The sequence below is a fragment of the Aplidium turbinatum genome, chromosome 11 (genome assembly GCF_918807975.1).
Source record: "Aplidium turbinatum chromosome 11, kaAplTurb1.1, whole genome shotgun sequence".
Classification (NCBI taxonomy): Eukaryota; Metazoa; Chordata; class Ascidiacea; order Aplousobranchia; family Polyclinidae; genus Aplidium; species Aplidium turbinatum.
The window spans coordinates 3,973,005-3,992,131 of NC_137482.1; the positions used below are offsets into that span (position 1 = coordinate 3,973,005).

A 19,127-nucleotide genomic window follows, 5' to 3' on the forward strand; every position below is an offset into this window, starting at 1 on the left:
GCAATAAAAAATAAAATAAAAATTAGAAGTTCAATTTGAAATAATAATAAAGTTGTGTTAAGTAACGCTTATTGAGTTTGACAAATGAGCAAAGATGAAATACAAAAGTAGCCTGCGGCCTTAAAAGCCTTTATGTTTTTCTCTGATCTAACATGACTACATTTCCATCTAGTGACTTACCAATCACAGTAGTACATTAGCCTGTGGCTAAACTGTTTATCAATGGAAATGATTTTACTCAAGTCCACTGTTCGGTGACATTTTACAAAGTGAAACCTATTCAGATTTACTAAATACATTATTTGAAGAAAGGCGTTCTTCCCGGCTATCAGCACAAGGCTGATTACTCACTAGCACAGCGAGCAGCAGTAACGCTTCGCTAATCAGAACGGTGTAGCTTCGGTGCGGCGGTCGATTACTCAAGTGGCAAGAATACGGTGCGATACTGATGAGCCCAGCCTCATGGGCGAAACACGTGTCTATCGCTGTCTATTCGATGCTACAATCGGCTGCCAAAATAACTTAAATACATTATTATTGACTTTCAGAAATAGGATAGCCTAAAACACGACAAAACTGTCAGAAAATTAGCGTGGGCTACAGCTTTGCGTTGGTATTTAGCCATAGGAATGCAGTTCACACAAGTGGTTTTGTTGTATTGGAATTTTTACCTGAAAGCAAAACAAAGCAACGTGATTGGCTTATTGCTTCTCGGATGTATTCACTTTTCTTTAGGACGCAAAGAAGGTACAAAACTTCAGAATGATTCTTGCGTTATTACAATAGAAGACCCTTACGACACGGAAAGAGAAAACGACATCAACCTGTAAGCTATAGGCTATCATTAGAAATTCTCGTTAGCTCAAATTCTTTTGAACGTTCCCAGTTGAGAATGCGTTGTTCATCTTTAAGAATCCCAATCAGAGAAATTGTTTGTAAACAAAGGTCAAAGAGAATCTTGAAATTACCAATAACCATGTTAGTCTACACCAGGCCCGCAACCAGCAAATATTTTCGGGGGGGGCATTTAATTTTTATCAAAGAACAAACATTAAAATGATGCATTGTGACATTTTTATGTTAATGTCCACGCCCATTGATAGAGTGTGAGGCACTACCATGCTACGGTTCAGTGGTCATAACTTATGTCAATCACGTTTTTGTTTAGTACAGCATTAAAGGAAACTAGCCTTTGTAACCTTTTCTCATTTAGCTATGATTATTGATTACCCAAGGAAGAAAATTACAATATCACAGTAATGTGTTCAGTCGGTTACAAATAAAATACAACATCTGTAGGCTACGAACTGCATTGGCACGACTGGAGTCATAAATTAATCAATAACATATATTTACATCAACATAAACCATATCCCTGACACAAACAAACATATACATATGAATAAACTCAACACGGTAATTACAAATTACAATCCTGAAACATTTTGTTGGCTCAGCAAGTTTTTATGTTTGTAGGCCCAAAGAAGTTGACTTTGCAAATGCAAAATGACATTTTAATTTAGAGCATAATGTTTAACTTTCTACTTGATTTGGCAAGTTCGTTTAACACCAATTCCGCGCTTGGAATTTGAGTACGATGGATTTGCATGAGAGCTAGTCCAGAAAGCCTGTCCTGCCCCATAATGCTTCTAAGGTAACTTTTCAAGCGTCGTAGACAGCTAAATGTTCTTTCTGCAGAAATAATTGTGACTGGAAGTGTAGCCAAAATTATCAAGAGTTTGTAAATGTTTGGATAAAACTCTTTTTGGGATTCTATTGCTGACACCGCATCAATCGCACTTGCTGGCCTTTCACTTTCAAGAATTCATTTAAAATCAGATTTACAAATGCTTTAAGCCCAACTGAGTAGCTTATTCACCACGCTATCGCAGCTACTTTTGATCTCGAATCATTTAGTTGTTTTTAAACGCTTTTTATGGTGATGATGGATGCTGACATTATGTATACGCTAACAAAACAGATAATGAGGATGCCAGCCTAATTTATCGAACAAAATTGTTAGCATAGCTTCCAACCAGCGTAGCCTACTTTCGGTTTCGATAGTCTACACCAGTGATTCCCAACCGCGGCTCTTAGAGCCGCATGCGGCTCCAAGCTAGCCTTCTTGCGGCTCTCATTGACCCCTGAAAATCCCACACAAAATATAAAAAATCTATTTATAATAATTAGGGTTCAAAGTTAGTAATGAATCTGAAGACAAATCTGAAGGAAAACGCAGCTTGCCGGTGGTGTTACAAGACATTTCCCAACACTATCTGACCATCGAACCAATGGATCATTGGAAGCATACAGCAGACTTATCAGTAACTTGCTTGATGAGTTCAACCGCCGCATTAACGGAATGAATTTATTTTTGCCAATGATGAACATGTTTGCAAATCCTATTGCAGTTAATGTGGCCACAGCTCCTGATAATTTTCAATTGGAGTTGCTAGACATGCAGTCAGATATCGAGCTCAAACAATTATTTCAAAGTGAAGACCTACTTGAACTTTGTAGTCGAGTTCCAGAGGGAAAGTATCGGAACTTGAAAACCAATGCCCAGAAAAATGCCTCTGTATTTGGATCAACTTACGTATGTGAAGCACTTTTCAGCAAATTGATCAGAATCAAAAATAAATATTGCAATCGGTTGACCGATGACCACCTCAAGCAGCTACTGCATACTGCATCCTCTGCAATTGCGCCTCGCTTTGACAAACTTGGCTCAAAGCCAATGCCAAGTTGGACATTAAATTGATTTGTGTTATTTTTCTTGTTAGTGTTGCTATTCGTTGGTACATGCTTTAAAATTTTCGTTATAAATACTTGAGTGTTTTCATGCGGCTCTATACGTACTCTGAAGTTTGAAATTCGGCTCCGACACCAAAAAAGGTTGGGAACCACTGGTCTACACTCTACAGTACGTGCACGGACATTTTGCCGAAAGGACATTTTGACGAAAGACATTTTGCCGAAAGGACGTTTTGCCAAAACTCAATTTGCCGACAGGACTAATTACCGAATTCTATAATTTCGCCAACTTGTCTAATCGGCATTTAGTCCTTTCGGCAATTAGTCTTTCGGCAAAATGAGTTTCGAAAAAATGTCTATTCGGCAAAATGTCCGGGTACCCTACAGTATGGCTGTACGTGTACGACGTATAGTAGGGCCTACATTTCATACTGCATAAAACGCTTAAAAAATTTTTAAAAAATTTCGGGGGGGGCAAATGCCCTCAATGCCCCCCCCCCTGGTTGCGGGCTTGGTCTACACTCAAGTGTTTTACAAAAAGTTTTCCAACAAATTTCAATGTTTGAACCTACTGATCACTGATCAGTTTATTTCAGCACAAGAAAAATTTTTCCTAAATGTTTCAACTAATTTTTAAAATATTTTCATAACATTTCGTTTAATTTGTGGTTTAACTCTAAACAATTGCTTTCTTTTAAAGTGAAATTTCTTGATGTTACTTTCTCAGTAAAGCAGCCAAAATAACTTTACTGGGAAAGCAACACCAAGCAGTCGATAACAAAAAATGGAGTCCAAGGCTTGAAACAACTAATACCCTACTTGACAGGCTGTGTGCAATATCTGTGGTAATTTTTTTTGCAAAACTACTAAATGATTTATACGGAGTTATATTTTGCAGAATTTCCAATCGAGCTTACCCTTTCCTAAACTGCTCAAGTTTCGATAAAGACTATTTGAGCTCATATCAGTTCAATAACAGTGTCAGGGGATTCCTCTTGCAGTAAGCGACGTACTGTAATGTTTTGCAATACAGGAGTTCAAATTCTCTGGCTTTATTGGTGACACATCTTAAAAAAAATTTAGGTCCCAACTTGGGCCTCAGGTTTGAAAACTATTGCCCTAAATGAACATAATCACTTAAAATTTAATGTAGTGATATGTGTGAAGTAGGCCTACAGTAGTCTCACATAATTGATACTAAGCATTGAAGGATGAGACAATAAGGTTGTTCTATACCAGGTCTTCTGCACTTACGAGAGTAGAGTATTCTGTTTACTAATTACGTCACCTGCTTTAAATTTATGTTACTGACGATCTGATGGAAATTTCTGAAAATCACACTTTATGTATCTACTAGGTACAGGGTGGTCCAAACCCTGGTATGCGGGCCACGTGCGGCCCACGTACAGCTTTTGTGAGGCAGGCAAACACTTCCTCAATGCTGGATTTTCCAGAGCAAAATTCACAGGTGTTATAATACACTTAGTCTACCTGCGTTTAACACGAACGCATTACAGTAGCCACAACCCTAAATAAGTCGCATACCATCAAATTGCATGTCAATAGGTTCTTCTTACAGTTTGTGAGGACACAGACTTGCGTTGATGTTTGCCGTTTGCGACTAATAACACAGACTGTCGAATGTAGTTGTAAGTTAACTGTAAACTTATCTATTTAGTCAAGTGAAATAATTTATTAATAAAATGAGTCAAAAGAAAAGTGCTAGAAGAAAATAGAAAGTTTCAGTCTGTTTGGGGAAAAGATATTTTTGGCCAATACTAATGGCAAACCACAGTGTCTGGTATGCTGGCAAGTAGCCTATGCGTTCCGAAAGAGTTTAATGTTAAGACTTTGCGCTAAGATGTTATCCAAAAAAAAAAAAAAGCCTGCATTTGCAAAAGCACTTTCTTAATTATTATGAAGTGAATGAAGTGATTGAAAAGCGACACACTGAACACTGAACAGCATGGTTGATGAAACAAACAGGTCGACCACCGAATTTAAGACAGAGATTGACACAATAATGACACAATAGCCAAAAGCAAAAACGCATAAATCGTTTTGGTTTGCTATTTCGTTGACATGTTTGCTATTTTGTTATTTTGTTATGTGCTATCTTCTTTACTAGCTGAAAATCACTGAAAATATTTTTTTCTGCGGTCCATAAAGTTTTCCTCAGACCTTAATGTGGCTTTTCATGTTCGCAGTCTTGGAATGCCCTGATCTGCTGTGTTGTCAAACTCTTCAAGACGCGGGGCTACGAAGAACTATAGTAAAAAATAGCGATTGTATTAAAATTTGCTAAATAATCTGTCCCCCATAAAAGTTAGCTATCTGAATGGGGCCGAAATATTTTTAAAACTCGTGAGAGCTTCATCTCTTCGTTTGTTTACCAATTTTGTTGTTTACTTACTAGGCTATATAGGCCAGCATAACAACCAGTAAAAAAGCTCATCAATGTAGCTATAAGCTAAGTGTAAAAACAGTTTTGTTCTTTTCAGAAAAAGCAACCTGGAACACTTTGATGTTAACGATCTCAGCATTTTTCCTGAACTCAAGACTGTGGAGTTTCGTGATTGCCTCCAAATTAAATTTTTAAGCAGCAAAAATTCAACAACAAACCTAAGAAATATAAGCAGCTTGAGCATCACGTAAGATCAAAATGTCAAGAGTAGCCGAGGCTACATATTTTGAATGGTAATCTCGTGGAATTTTATCTTTGCTTCTTTTGAAACTTTTCTCCAGCAGACTATTTGCTCGCATTAACCTCAAATTGCAAGAGCGATAAAATATGAAATATCATTCTATGAATGGTGGTGATGTAGGCATAACCTATGCAGATGTCATTCTAGCTAGAAATTCCAATAAATTAGGTTAAATTCCCAAATTGTCAAATCAAACCAATTTACAAAACAAGTAATTTGATGTTGAACTTCCAAGTTCAACTTTCAGTTGAAATTCCATCGAGACTGTTCACAGAGTAGGTTAATTAAATTTCTGCTTTGCTTTTTTCAACAGTTGCAGATAGGCTACCACAAGATGTTAAAATGCCAACAATTATAGCCAGTGTCAATAAAACGTCTGAATGAAATTGCCTCCAGCGTTCAATATTCTGTGGTTGTGGTTGCCGCACAAGCCTTTGGCAGACAGTCGCTGAAGAAACGATAAAATCTTCAATTGCTTGTAAAAGTTGAAGTCGTGCTCACAGTAACATTCAATCCAGCTTATATTTTTTCCAGACATTGCGGTTTAAATGCTATCCCATTGACACTGCTTGCCCACTTTCCGAACATACAAAGGTTGACCTTGACACGTAATAATATTTCCCATGTAAGCGGAGAAGGTCTAGATGTTTGTTCTAAACTGCAGGTAATATCCTATAGGTAGGCCTAGTATACGTAGGCGTTTTTTACCTGGTTGTTTTTAAATATATATCACATTAACATGATTCGTACTGTACAGTATTATCAGTAATATCAAGCTCCAAAGTGTCACATACACAAATTACTGTAGCCTAAATAATAATCAATGATGAGTTGCTCCTAATCCTTTGTTGTTCCGAACCATTGGCTACGAAGCCTACAATTCAAACGCTCATTGACGTTTGAAATAAAAAGTTCAAGTGTTAAGTTTAAATCGCTTAGGTTATCTTCAAATAAATACGTTAACGCTGTAAATGTGAGTTCAATACGTATTCCTCTCATCACAGCAAAGATTACAAATTTTGTTTATGCTGAAAATTGTTGTATTGCAAAAAGAACTTTGACTCAGCCTCCAAGTAGGCTATGTGCTTAGTTGTGTCTACGTATTTGGCTGTGTTCAAGAAATCTGAAAAAGGGTCGATGTAACACATTATAGCTGTCGCTGAGCTGCATGTTTGATTTAAACTCTGTTAACGTACAATCTACAAAAATGAACACAAAACGCCATATCACTGCAGAAAAATGTCTTTCCTTCGGTGCTCATTGTGTATGCTTGTGTGTGTGTGTGTGTGTTTGTGTGTGTATGTGTGTGTATGTGTTTGTGTGTGTGTATGTGTGTAATGTATGTGTGCAAGAAAAGGTAAAAGTTTTTTTCCAGTTACTCTAATATCGGCTAACCATGAAGCTGCGGCCTGCAATAGCGCTGATAGCATTGAATGCATGAAAAGTAATTTGCCTATACACAGAAATGTATTAATGACGATTGCTATATTTTACAGTCAGTTAATTTGGGCCACAATCCGATTGAAGAACTCAACACTACTTGGCTATCTCAGAAGCAATCCGTTCAGCGTCTAAGCCTTCGTGCGGCAAATATAGTAAACATCGAAACTGCTTTTAGAAAAGCAAAAAGTAAGTTAGCTCTGCCTTCGTTAGCCCAGTGAGCGCCCGACTCAAGATCATGCGGAGCTGGTTTGGCTCACACATTTCTAAGGCTGCCGTCCATTCAGCGGAACCTAATGGATAGAATAATTCCCCGGCAATAACACTTTAACAATCGGAAACTTTACTCTGTCAATCTCGGTAGCCGGCCCTGCGTCAAACGTCTCCACAAGTATGAGAAACTACCAGGAATAATGTATCAGGGCTTTGTCAGTCCGAGGATAAAGATTCAACACCAACCAACCAAGTAAATAGCTTATAACCTTGGCGTAAACTACTGTGAGTTATACACTGCAGTAGCTAACAAACTCAAACAAAAAAAAATTGACGAGCATTGCCAATTTGAGTTAGAATTAACAAAATAAATAGCTTACTTTTGAATGAACCAGAGAAAATACCAATCAAACAGCACTTTGCTATTGATCAACTTGAAACTAATGCGTTTCAAAACTTCTGCACCATTTCCATAAACTTTCAAAGTTCCAAGTCTGATACAGAAATTTTTCTTTCAAAAAGTAGTAGGCCTAAATGTAGAACTGTAACCTAAATTTGGCGTGTTAAACAATTTTTAAACACAAGATTCAAATCAAAATAACTCTATCCATAACGCAACCTTAGTAGCCTAGCTAATAAACTATTTTCTCCTAACTTAAATGATTTTGTCTTTGAGTAGATTGTTGGCCACGAAGTGATTGCTGAAATCTTTTGCAAGCCACTTTCATTGGTAAACGGAATGTTAAATCACTTCATAATTTTTACACGATATTTTTTTGCGACTTTTTACTAATCTAAATCAGAATTAAAAATTAATCAATAATTGCATTATTGTATAAATTGCATTTAGATTTACAATTTTTGGATCTATCGGATAATAAAATAGAGCATATACCAATAAAGCCATTTCAGAGAGCCGCTGATCTAACTACTCTCATTCTTGCCAACAACAAAATTACTAAAGTTCACCGAAAGGCATTTAAAGGTAAAGAAATTCATAATTCAAATGCATTTGTAGTAGGCCTATTTTAGGTCGATACTTTTAGTTGAAAATTTAGTTTCATGTTCAGTCGATGCCGATTTTTGTTTTTATATTTCAAGTTTCCAGAAAACTGTTTACCCGCTGGCACTTAAAAAAATGCAAATACGAGTTTTGAAGTAGGCTATGCAATATGCGTGTGTTATTTAATGGTGCTAAATGTTCGAGTGATTCACCGTTATGAAATACTTCTAGTGACGTAAAAGTATATTTAATCGAACGCTACAGCTATCCATTACATCTTTCTGATATACAGGTGCAATCAATCTTCGCTACGTAGATTTAACTGAAAACAGAATAAAAACCCTGCCTGAGGGATTATTCGGCTACTCACCACTGGACGAGCTCACTGTGGAACTTTGGGAAAATCCTTTAACATGTGATTGCAACATGAAGTGGCTGAAATTGTGGCTGAATAAGGTTTAGTTGTTTTTATAGTTTTCAGCTTGTGTATTGGCAGTAGGGTTTGTAATGTTACACTTCTGACACCATGTAACGTTGCGCAGACTTCGACAACTACAACATGACTCCGACACTAAGTCGATTGAACTTATAATTGTAATAACGTAATAAATGTAAGAACGTAAGAAACTGGCGCAACACTGTTAAGGAAGCCTATTTAAAGACGACCAATTATGACGTCATGAAAAGCGCGTAAATCAAACTGCGAGACACTGGTGAGGGCGAATTCCCACACAAAATTAAGAGTGCAACGGTGCGGTTCCAATACATTACAGGGTTGACAGAGGAGTCCATAGGGTACTGTTGGACCCTGGCCTGGAGAATTTTAGGGCCTGTAACCTTTCCAAGGGACCAGGAAACTTGAAAAACCACCGCGTATTCTTTTAAATATAGGTCGTTTTTTAAAAGTGTTTGGTTGAGGCCACGGGAATCTCATTGGTACAGCGCCTAAATTATCCTATCAACAGCCCAGTCCGTTGATAGGCATACAGTAACATTCATTTGTTTCTTTTGTATATTAAACTTTAACCTAAATAAGCAGTTTTCTTCCTTTATGCTTGTGCAGTGTGTTCATTAAATTTTGTCGCATTAGCTTTCACTCAGCGGAGCGTATCCTGACATACGGCTGAAATGCCACAATCCTATAAGAAATCAAGGAAAAAAGTTCATCTCTTCATATGATAACGTTGTTTCGGAAAAGGATCTGTCTTGTTTGAAAACCGATTTGGAAAACGAAAGTACGTAAAAATGACAAACAAACTATTGAACAAAAGGCAAAAACTATTGATTAATTTTATGGGCTATCGCTGAAAAGTTGTAAATTTCATTAATTAACTTCTTGGTAATTTTTATATAATACTTCAGATCTACGTAAACTTACAACTTTTACAATAACATTAAATTTTGAAAATTGAATGAGACTGTTCACCATGTATTCAGTTAAATAACATGATACGTTCTAGTGGTGCAAACTAAGCTGAACTATCACAACATGTATAAAGTGAGAATCTGCTTTTATTCCGACGTTTCGTCAATCAGACACAACTGACTTCAAGGGGCTAGACCAGGTAGTGACTACCTGACTATAGCATGGCAAAACATAGGACCATGTTGCTTAAATCACAATTTTTAGCAACATAGTCCAGTTCAGCTTAATTTGCACCAGTAGAACGCATCATGTTATTTAACATAAAATTTCACTTAATTTTTTTTATATCATCCTGTGGTTATATGCGATATGCTCAGTGAAATCCCAGCGGGTCAAATTGTTAAATTTATTCACGATTTAAAGTGATGAGTTTTTACACCACAGTCCACACGAAACACAAATCTTCACAAAAAGCCTCAAGTACCGTAATCAGTAACGTAGGCTATGCAAATATTTTTGCATTCCACTTTTCATTGCAAATACTATAGCCTAGTAGGCAATAGGCTATAAGATAACTATAAAGATGCCAGCAGTAACAAGAAAAATTGGAGTAATTAAGACGCTGAAAATAGATTGTATGGTATTGATGGCTATCACGTGACAATCACTGTCACCCCAACTAAGTGCATGTCTGGATGTCATTTTCATAGCACTGGTTCAAAAGTTTTGGGACATACCTGAAAATTACTCTGGCCATCCAGTGAGGACAAGGGCTATACAAATTAAACCCAGGCCACGTCATTCTCTTACGATTCTTTGAAGTTTACTTTCTATGGCTGCTATTTAGCTTGTAAAGAGCATGAAAGAAATTGTACACTACCTGTGTTCGACTGTTAGATGATTCTCAATCAATAGGCTACGTTTGGCATCCTGTATCATACAGAAACACGAGATACCTGTACAGAAGCACAGGAACTTCCCACAAGAGATGATGGGATAGCGTTCTAAACCAACTTCGGAACGTAGAATGCTGGGCATTTGGTTATAGGGCCAATTTGATTAAATCTTGCTTTTTTTCCAACAGATCAAGAAGATCTGCATGATGATCCAACAATTAAACCAACAACTTCCACAAAGCCTTCATCAGTGGCGCCACACAAAAAGAAATCGAAAGCGATACAGTGCCCCAGTTCATGCGTCTGCTACAACGAAAAAGAAAAGTTCATTTCAACCCACAGCAGAAACAAAGCTTCTGATTTTCCTCTTGTGGTATGCATGGATAAACCATTTACATCGATGCCCGCCAAAATGCCCGGTAATATTCGAGGAGTCATAATGTCAAGATGCAAGTGGAAAAAATTAAACTTCCGTCAAATAAAACTGCCAGATCTCACGACTCTTGTACTCGACAGTAAGTGTTTTTATCACATCGTCACGAGCTAAATTATGATGAATCAAAACTTACTTTATTTTTTTTTCAACTTGGAATTAAGTATACCTCCATGTTCGCAAACTTCCTGTAACTCAGCGTTGGTTGTGAATTGTGAATTAGAATTTAGATGAATCAAAAGCTTTGTTTCTCAATAGGTCTATTGTTTCATCACAACCAGGTCCGTCCCATAGCTCAGTTAAGCGCATTACTTCATGAATAAAGAAACTTCAAGATCAAGTGGCGCTGGTTCGACTCTCGGGGTGTGAGCTTGAGCAACGCAATTCCAAGAACTGCTCTCCATTTAGCGGCACTTGGTGGATGGAATAATTTGCAAACAACAACAATCAGAAACTTCACTCTGTCAATATCTGTGGCCGGGCCTGCATCAGTGGTTCAAAGCCTTACAAGTACCTGAAACTGTCAGGATTAAGCTCTCAAAGAAGCTTTCTCAGTCCATAGATAAGATTCAATCAAAACGGAGTTTTTTCTTGAGAGCAATAAGAAAACCTATTGAAAAGTGATCTACTTGTTCGTAAACTATTTGTAATTAAAAGAGATTGTAACTTACTTTTGACGCCACAATGAAATTAGTAATTACATTTTATAGTGCTGTACTGTAGGTTACGATTAATGATAACACCGATAGTCATTTGGACTAAATGTGTATCAGCCTTGGCATTAATAAAAATGTTCAAGAAATCTTTTTAAAGAAAATCAAATTACTGCCTTGATACCATCACCGGGTAAAGTTTATGACAATGTTGCCACATTGTGCTTGGAGGATAATTTCATTGAAGCAATTTCACGGGATTTTCTGGCAAGCTTTCCAAATCTCAAAGAATTGACTTTACACAACAATCGAATTGCAAGTTTTGCTGACGATCTTTTTCTTCAGAACAGGTGCTGGTATCAATAGATCTAAGTATTTCAATAGATTGATGGGCTGTTGATTTTTATTTGAGTAAAAACGATATCTAAAATAACATCGTCTTCATAAAGACATAGACTGTCTTATGGTGACATCTTATCTTACAACAGGTAAAGTGCAATGATTTCAAGGCTACATTCCTTAGCCGTTATTCTTTGATACCGGTATATAGAAAACAATCTAATATTATGCGTTATTTACTGCATTGTGTTTAGTCAAGTCAGGGATTGAGTCAAGTATATTTGAAATAGGAATTATATCTCAAACCTGCGCTAAGTCTTCAAAAAAGTAGAATAAGGTTTACTCCAGTGTTTCCCAACCTTTTCAATTCATGGACTATTTTTGCAATAGCCCAAACTTTTGCGAACTCATGTTACAGCAATCACAAAAGAACTTGTTTTAGCGAAATTTATTTATTGCTCACATTGTCAAATTTCAATGAGAACCTTGTCCCTGAACTTGCTTCACCAGTTCATGGAAATTGGGGTTGATGGTCGTTAAGGCACATCTGATGTCGTCTTCTGGTTGTAGTTGGTTGCGGTGCTTGGTTTTAATTATAGCTAGTGCTGAAAAACCAGCTTCACAAAAATATGTTGTCGGAAAGGATAACTAAGATGTCTCTGTTTTCCATTTTCACGAAACTCATAAAACTTTTTTTTGTTCCCATCATAGACGGAGCACCATCGTCACAAACAGAAACACAGTCAGTCCATGACAGTTGATGTTCTTTAAAAAAAGAATCTACTTTCTTAAATATTTCTTCTCCTGTAGTGTGTTTTGTAAGTTGACGGCAAAAAAGAAATTGCTCCATGTAGTCCTCACTTGCACGGTAGGCTATCGCATAAACACTAAGCTGGGCATCGTTTCCTATATCGGTAATTTCATCCAATTGTAAACTAAGTAATTAAACACAAAATTCCGTTGAGTCACATCAGAGTTGCATTGAAACACATATTGCGTACATATATGATCTTAGTTGATGTGCTTGCTGACTCATCCAGAGCCTTTTGCGGACTCGGGTTGGGAAACACTGGTTTACTCACTGCGCTCAGTATAGCCTATGCAAAATGTGCAATATTGAACCCATGCAGTGTTGACAATTGGCTCAGTAATATCTTTATAGCTTACATTAAACTTGGCTGCTCAAACAACCAATGTTACGTAGAAAGCTGAACAAGTTGCTGCTTGGACCGAATCCTCTCCAGACAGAGTTTAATGGAAAATGCTTAAAAGATTTGCCTAATTTATTCAAGCTGGGACTACGTGGGATAAAGCTACGCAAGATCCCTATGACGCTGAAAAACAAGGTTCTTGGAATCTAAAACCGCTGTGGACCTACAGTTTGTAACATGCAATGCTAAGTAGTTTATCACCGTCACAGTAATCTTAATATTTGTTTAAGCAACTTTTAAAAAACAAATTTTTCTTTTTCTTGTTTATAATCACTATTTTTGGTCAGGCATCAGTTATTGTCGCTTCTAATACTGTACATTACAGCCTACAGGCAGTGCGTCATTATGTTCTACTGTAAATGTTTTTACATGTAAAGCAAATGAAATTTTTGTGTCTTTTTTCTGTAGCACTACTACTCTTGTTACAAAGTATTGCATTTTTGCTATAGTACTTTTAAGCTGGAGGGAGATAGAAATAAACAACACTGTCTATGTACAATGTGCATGCACTGTATGCGTTGCATCGGATTGATGATTGCATTCAATGTATTGAATTTTTAATGGGACAATTTATAAAACAGTAGGCTAAATTATTGTAACGTATTTACATAATTTAGGTGAACCTGCACAAACTTGATCTAAGCGACAATATGTTAACCGATGTCCAGGAAAATGCGTTTTCCAACTGCCCCTTATTGACTTCGATTTCCCTGGAAAATAATAACATCAGCAAAATTGGTAAAGCTACATTCAGGTACCGGTAACGTTTTTTACACTTAGAAGTCTAGCCTCACTTAGTTCATATCTCAATCCTTTTTAGTATAAAAAAAGTAGGTTCGTGTGACCACATAGTATTACCATTTCATTTTGAGCATATTTTTCTTTTACCAAACAAATTCATTTACAATGACCCAGACAGCAAAATCCGTCATTTTTGCATTGATTCAACGTTAAAAGATGTTTGACTCAATGCAAAAATGACAAATTTTGCATTGAAGCGCCCAACTCCTTTGTGTGACAAATATTTGCAGCTTCTGATTGATTCGAGTTGTTTTTCTTCCTCACAATTTAGCACATTTTGAATCTCCAAAACATTACTAATTAGTTGCATAATAGGCTTACTTAAACAACTTTACAGTATATAATCATCACACAAAATATCAGACTAATACAACACCATGCAGTCTACATCAAACAATATACAAAATACTGTTGTAGTGAATATAGAATGTAGAATTGAAATAGTAATCAGAAGACATAACATTGCGCTAAAGTGGATTAATAGATCTTTTGCAGCGTTCTACAAATGCATAGCAATTTTTCCTAATTAGAGCATCAAAAGTTAAAGCGTCGTTTTGTTCCTGATACACTCTAGCATTCCCGTATCTCGACAAATTGTGAATAATTGTGTACAAGTCGTTGAAAACAACTCGTATGCGATTTAAAGTACAAGTTTTATAATTACACCACAGCTGAGAACCATACATTGGCACACAATATGATTGGTACATTACATTCCGTTACATTTCATTACAAAGTAAGTACCTACGTTTCATTACAAAGTAAGTCAAGAATGTTTCTTTTCTTTGCACTTACTTTGTTCGTTGTAGAATTTGACTGGTTTTCAACTATTGGTAGGACCACATGTTCATTGATTGATATTATAGGTCTGTTGATCTTCTGTTTGTTTGTCATTTATTTTGTGCACTATATTTGTTTGAAACAGAGAGATGCCGTATTTATCTTCCGTTGATTTATCTGAGAACGCCTTAACTTCGGTGTCACCGGAAATGTTTTCTTCCGGTGGATTTGAGCTGTCTCATGTCGAACTCTGGCAGAATCCGATGCAATGCGATTGTACACTGCGTTCGTTTGTAAAATGGGTCAAACAAGTAAGTTAAATATTGCTATTCGCTACTTCAATGGATCATAAGTTTTTGTAGTTACATCCCCATTTCCAAGAATTAACAAGCTTACAAACCCCAAAACTTTCAAGAGTGACTCTGAGTGAAAAACGTAAGTGTGTCTCGCTTTTTAATTGAAAAATGTCGAAAGTCTATTCCACACACCAGGAATCATTAAATGATAAGCTCCAAATTGAAGGGTTACGTTTTGGTCATTTAGATTTCTCTATTTGCCGGGCAGTGTTATTATATTCATTGAGCTACTACTGTAATGCAAATCGCTTTGTCAATTAAACAACGTTTGCAACTAGTAAGAAAACTTGTAAAAACATAACGCTGGTAAGTTTCAAAACAATAGGCTATATGCATTAGTGAAATAACTAATGAAAGAGTGATACTTTTACTTTTGTGCAGATGGAGCACGACAACCCATCTACAGAAATCCGCTTTCGTTGTGAGCTACCTTGGAATATGAAAGGGAAAACCTCAGACAATACTAACGAAGAAGATTATGTTTGTGGCAGTGACGGCTTACATATTACAAGTAAGTGACGTCTATTTGATAGTTTGTGCTACGTAGCCGAATGGTGAGAACGTCTGCGCGACGTTCGAAAGGACGTGGGTTCGACACCGCTCTAGAGCACGCGGCTGTGTCTCGGCAAAGACACTTAATGGCAAGCCAAAATAAGGGGAGCAACTGACTCGAAGACTATATGTCACTTCGCTGCTTCCTGTCGTCTGTTGTATCGCATCTGTGATCGCAGTGTACTGTATGTTATCGTAATGGGCTCAAATAAAAGCATGATTATTGTTATTATTGTGCTGCCGCAACAGATGACTAGCTGGTATCAACCGTGCTTAAAACTGAGTTAAGATTTTGTAAATGACATCCGCGCACTTCGAAAGATAGATGTTCGTAAAATTCCTTCTTTTGGATATCGTTTCACTTCATCTTCGATTGAGTTACAAGTGCTCAACTTTGTTTTGCGTTAGAGGATCAAACGTAACTTTAAAAGTCTTACAAGCAATAGTGTTTAGGTAAATGGCTTTTCCTTGATGTAGGCCTAATGCAAAATATGTAAAGATTACATCATGCTTAATTTTGACTTTCTATCTCATCTATGGCCTATCTACTTGTTCATTCGCCAAAAGAACAAAATAAACTGAACTACTGTAGGCTTCACCTCTGGCTACGACTTAGGCTAACTAGCCTTGCAGAAAACCGTGCACGGACATTTTGCCGAAAAGACATTTTGCCGAAAGACATTTTGCCGAAAGGACTAAGGTTGTGAACGATAGACTAAAACATATTGTGGAGAATATCGATACATATAACACAAAAATGAGTTTCGGCAAAATGTCCATTCGGCAAAATGTCTTTCGGCAAAATGTCCGGGTACCGCAGAAAACATACTACTACGATGACTATCGAAATCTTCTCTTCACCCACACCGTGTTTTATCAAGTTATTTTTTTCTCTAGATTCCACAAATGAGTCTCTTCGTAAAAGACAACCTGCGTATTCCAAAGCCAGCATCATTTTGGCTGTTTGTTTGACTGCTGCTATTTGCCTATGCATCGGCCTTGCAACAAAATGTTTATCATGTCGATTCAAAACGGATCAGCATTCAAGAAGAGGAAACTTTTTTAGAAGACAATATTACAAATTTTCTTCTCTTTCGACGTCTCCAGAACACATTGTTCGAGAGGAAGTACAGCCAGACCCCATGTTGTAAAACCTTTTTGGTGCCGTCGTTTTATTAATCCGGAGAGCTGCGGATGGACCAAATATAAACACAAAATTTTAGAAATGAAGATGAGCTAATAATTGGGGCTTCTGAAAGCAATCATCCACAGCTGTTATTTGCATGAAAACCACTATTTTTTAGAACAGGGTTTCCCAAACTGTGGTCCGCGACGACTGCACAGGTGGTCCGTGGCGATAAGTCACACATACGTTGTACAGTAGCTTACGTGCCCTGTCAAAGATAATTGCCGCAGTTCTTTAGAACTTAAATGATTTCGAAAGCTTTTGCTATCCAGTATCGTGAATCTTACTTGTTGTAGGCCTACCTTAGTTGCAGTCAAAAAGTTGTTTACGAAAAATTCTCGTATTCAACATTCTCATTTAACTTGTTGGTGTGAGGTGGTATAGGCATGTTTTGAGAAGAGATGAAGATGAGTTTTGAGAAGAGCGCTGGAGTTGCAAGTGGAGGGTCGTAGAAAACAAGGAAGACCCAAGAAAACGTGGAAAAGGCAAATTGAGAAGGAAAGCAGCAAAGTGGTCTTGACAAGAGAGGACGCGTTAGACAGACTGATGTGGAGGCAGGGTGTGAAGGCAATTGCGGCACTTGGAGGTAATCCGGCCACCCTCAGTAACGGGGCATCACCGGATTAAAACTGGACTACTCTACTGGTAAAACTTGTAGAACGTGTATTTGAACTGTGAGAGGAGCTTTTAGTTTTCCTGCAAACGCACAATGCTGACTTGATGGCTTCACTAGTAGCCGACGAAATTTGGCTTGGGAAACTTGCATACCTGGCAGGCATTTTTAACTTTCTTAATCTAAACCAATTGAAGTTGTCACTTCAGGGAAGAGATGCGAACATTTTACTTACTCAAAACAAAATAACAGCATTCATAAAGAAACTCAACACATGGAAAACAAGGATAAATAATAATGTTGTGGATATGTTTTCTGTTCTGTGTGACTACATTACCAACAAATCCTTAATTAATACAGAGTTGATTTTCTCTGGCGTTACACAACATTTGGAATAGCTTTCTGCACATTTCAAGAAGTAGGCTACTTTTTAAAAGAGACATATGAGAATTTTGACTGGATTTTAAACCCGTTTGTTGTTACAAAGACTGATCTGTCAGGACGCGAAGAAGAACCTTTACTTTCCGCCGCCCCGGGTGGCATGTCTGGTGGCATGTCTGGTGGCAGCACTTTCAGACTACGATTTTTGATTTTGATTATAATCTGATAAAAAAACGCATTTCATTTTCACATGCTTTTTCTTGAAGGGGCGGCAAAATCTGAATCCGCCCCGGGCGGCACATTCCGGCACATTCCCTAGCTACGCCACTGTCGAAAGCCCCCGCAAAAAATGATACAGTTGTGGTATTTGTGTCATTTTGAATTGAGTAGGTATTAGGGTGGATCAAAATTTGGACTTTTTTTCCGATTTTATTGCTGCAAACTTTCTTTCTTGCGAATAGTCATAAAACGACATTCCTGAAGGTTTGAGCTTGATCGGACATCGTCTGCATTTCCAAAAATCGCGATTTATAAAGGTACTTGAAGCAATTTTTTCGAGGCTTGAAAATGCATTGTTTTTAATAGGAAGTTGTTTTCACGAGATTTGAAAACGTCATAACTTACTTAATTCTTATCGTATAAAGATGATTTATGCGTCAACAGATTCAATATAATTAGGATAATCCAATTCATTGCGTAGGGTCGGAAAAATGACTCCGAAAAATGATGACGTCAGCAATGACATCATTAAACAGTAATGTGCAAATAGCGATAAAAGTGATAATCCTGCATAGTTTACTTCATCTTTAAGTTACAATACGATAATGAATTGATGTACTTTCCAAACATAAACATCATGCTGGTACTTGATGACGTAATTGATGACGTCACCTACACTATTGAGATGAAGTTATTAAGAGGAAGTTATGTTTTATCATCCTCAAAAGATAAATTAATTTAAAAGGAATTTAAAGATTTAGTCGCACAAACTATTAACTGCAGAAAAAAGTTGGTCTTGAATTCCATCTTTTCAGAAATAGGAGTAGCCTATACCGTGTATAAGTAGTGTTTTCGTATTTTTCATCAAACAATAGTCTTCCTTCTGTGACTATTATTGGTGGTTTTTGAGGCGCAGCGTAAACTCAAACAAGTATATCTGTCGTTTTGAATAACGTCACAGGTTAGCAGTTGTGAACTGAGCAAGCAACAACTGACACTGAGCAAGTGACAACTGAGCTAGCAACATTTCAGCAAGTGGCTGGAGTTGGTAAATTGTGACGCTGAGTAGGCTAAGCAATAAGTGAGCAAGCCATAACTTGACATGTCACAAGTCAGAAAATTCGGTTTAGCAAACGATGACCAAGCAAGTCCTACGTGAGCACGTAAATTTCATTTGCTGACTTGGCAGAAGCTGAAATGTAATTGCTGAGGTGAAGCAATCGCTG

The 19,127-nt window shown here is 37.2% G+C and overlaps 1 protein-coding gene across 1 annotated transcript; it reads left to right on the forward strand.

The window, feature by feature from the left end:
* Positions 1–555: 555 nt before the first annotated feature.
* Positions 556–18,733, forward strand: LOC145779539 (uncharacterized). Its single transcript, XM_082591145.1, has 15 exons — positions 556–826; positions 3,653–3,754; positions 5,256–5,405; positions 5,994–6,123; positions 6,956–7,088; positions 7,963–8,097; positions 8,408–8,571; positions 9,206–9,350; positions 10,566–10,892; positions 11,624–11,813; positions 13,007–13,148; positions 13,631–13,767; positions 14,740–14,905; positions 15,332–15,461; positions 16,400–18,733. The coding sequence occupies exons 1-15, from the start codon at positions 630–632 to the stop codon at positions 16,651–16,653; spliced, it is 2,502 nt and encodes an 833-aa protein (XP_082447271.1). The 5' UTR covers positions 556–629; the 3' UTR covers positions 16,654–18,733.
* The last annotated feature ends 394 nt before the right edge of the window (positions 18,734–19,127 follow it).

Excerpts from the sequence above, each read along its gene's own strand:
- LOC145779539 (XM_082591145.1), top strand. The coding sequence starts at position 630 with ATGCAGTTCACACAAGTGGTTTTGTTGTATTGGAATTTTTACCTGAAA. Across the intron at positions 9,351-10,565 it reads AACCGATTTGGAAAACGAAA|ATCAAGAAGATCTGCATGAT; the intron begins GTACGTAAAAAT and ends TTTTTCCAACAG. Across the intron at positions 13,768-14,739 it reads ATTGGTAAAGCTACATTCAG|AGAGATGCCGTATTTATCTT; the intron begins GTACCGGTAACG and ends TGTTTGAAACAG.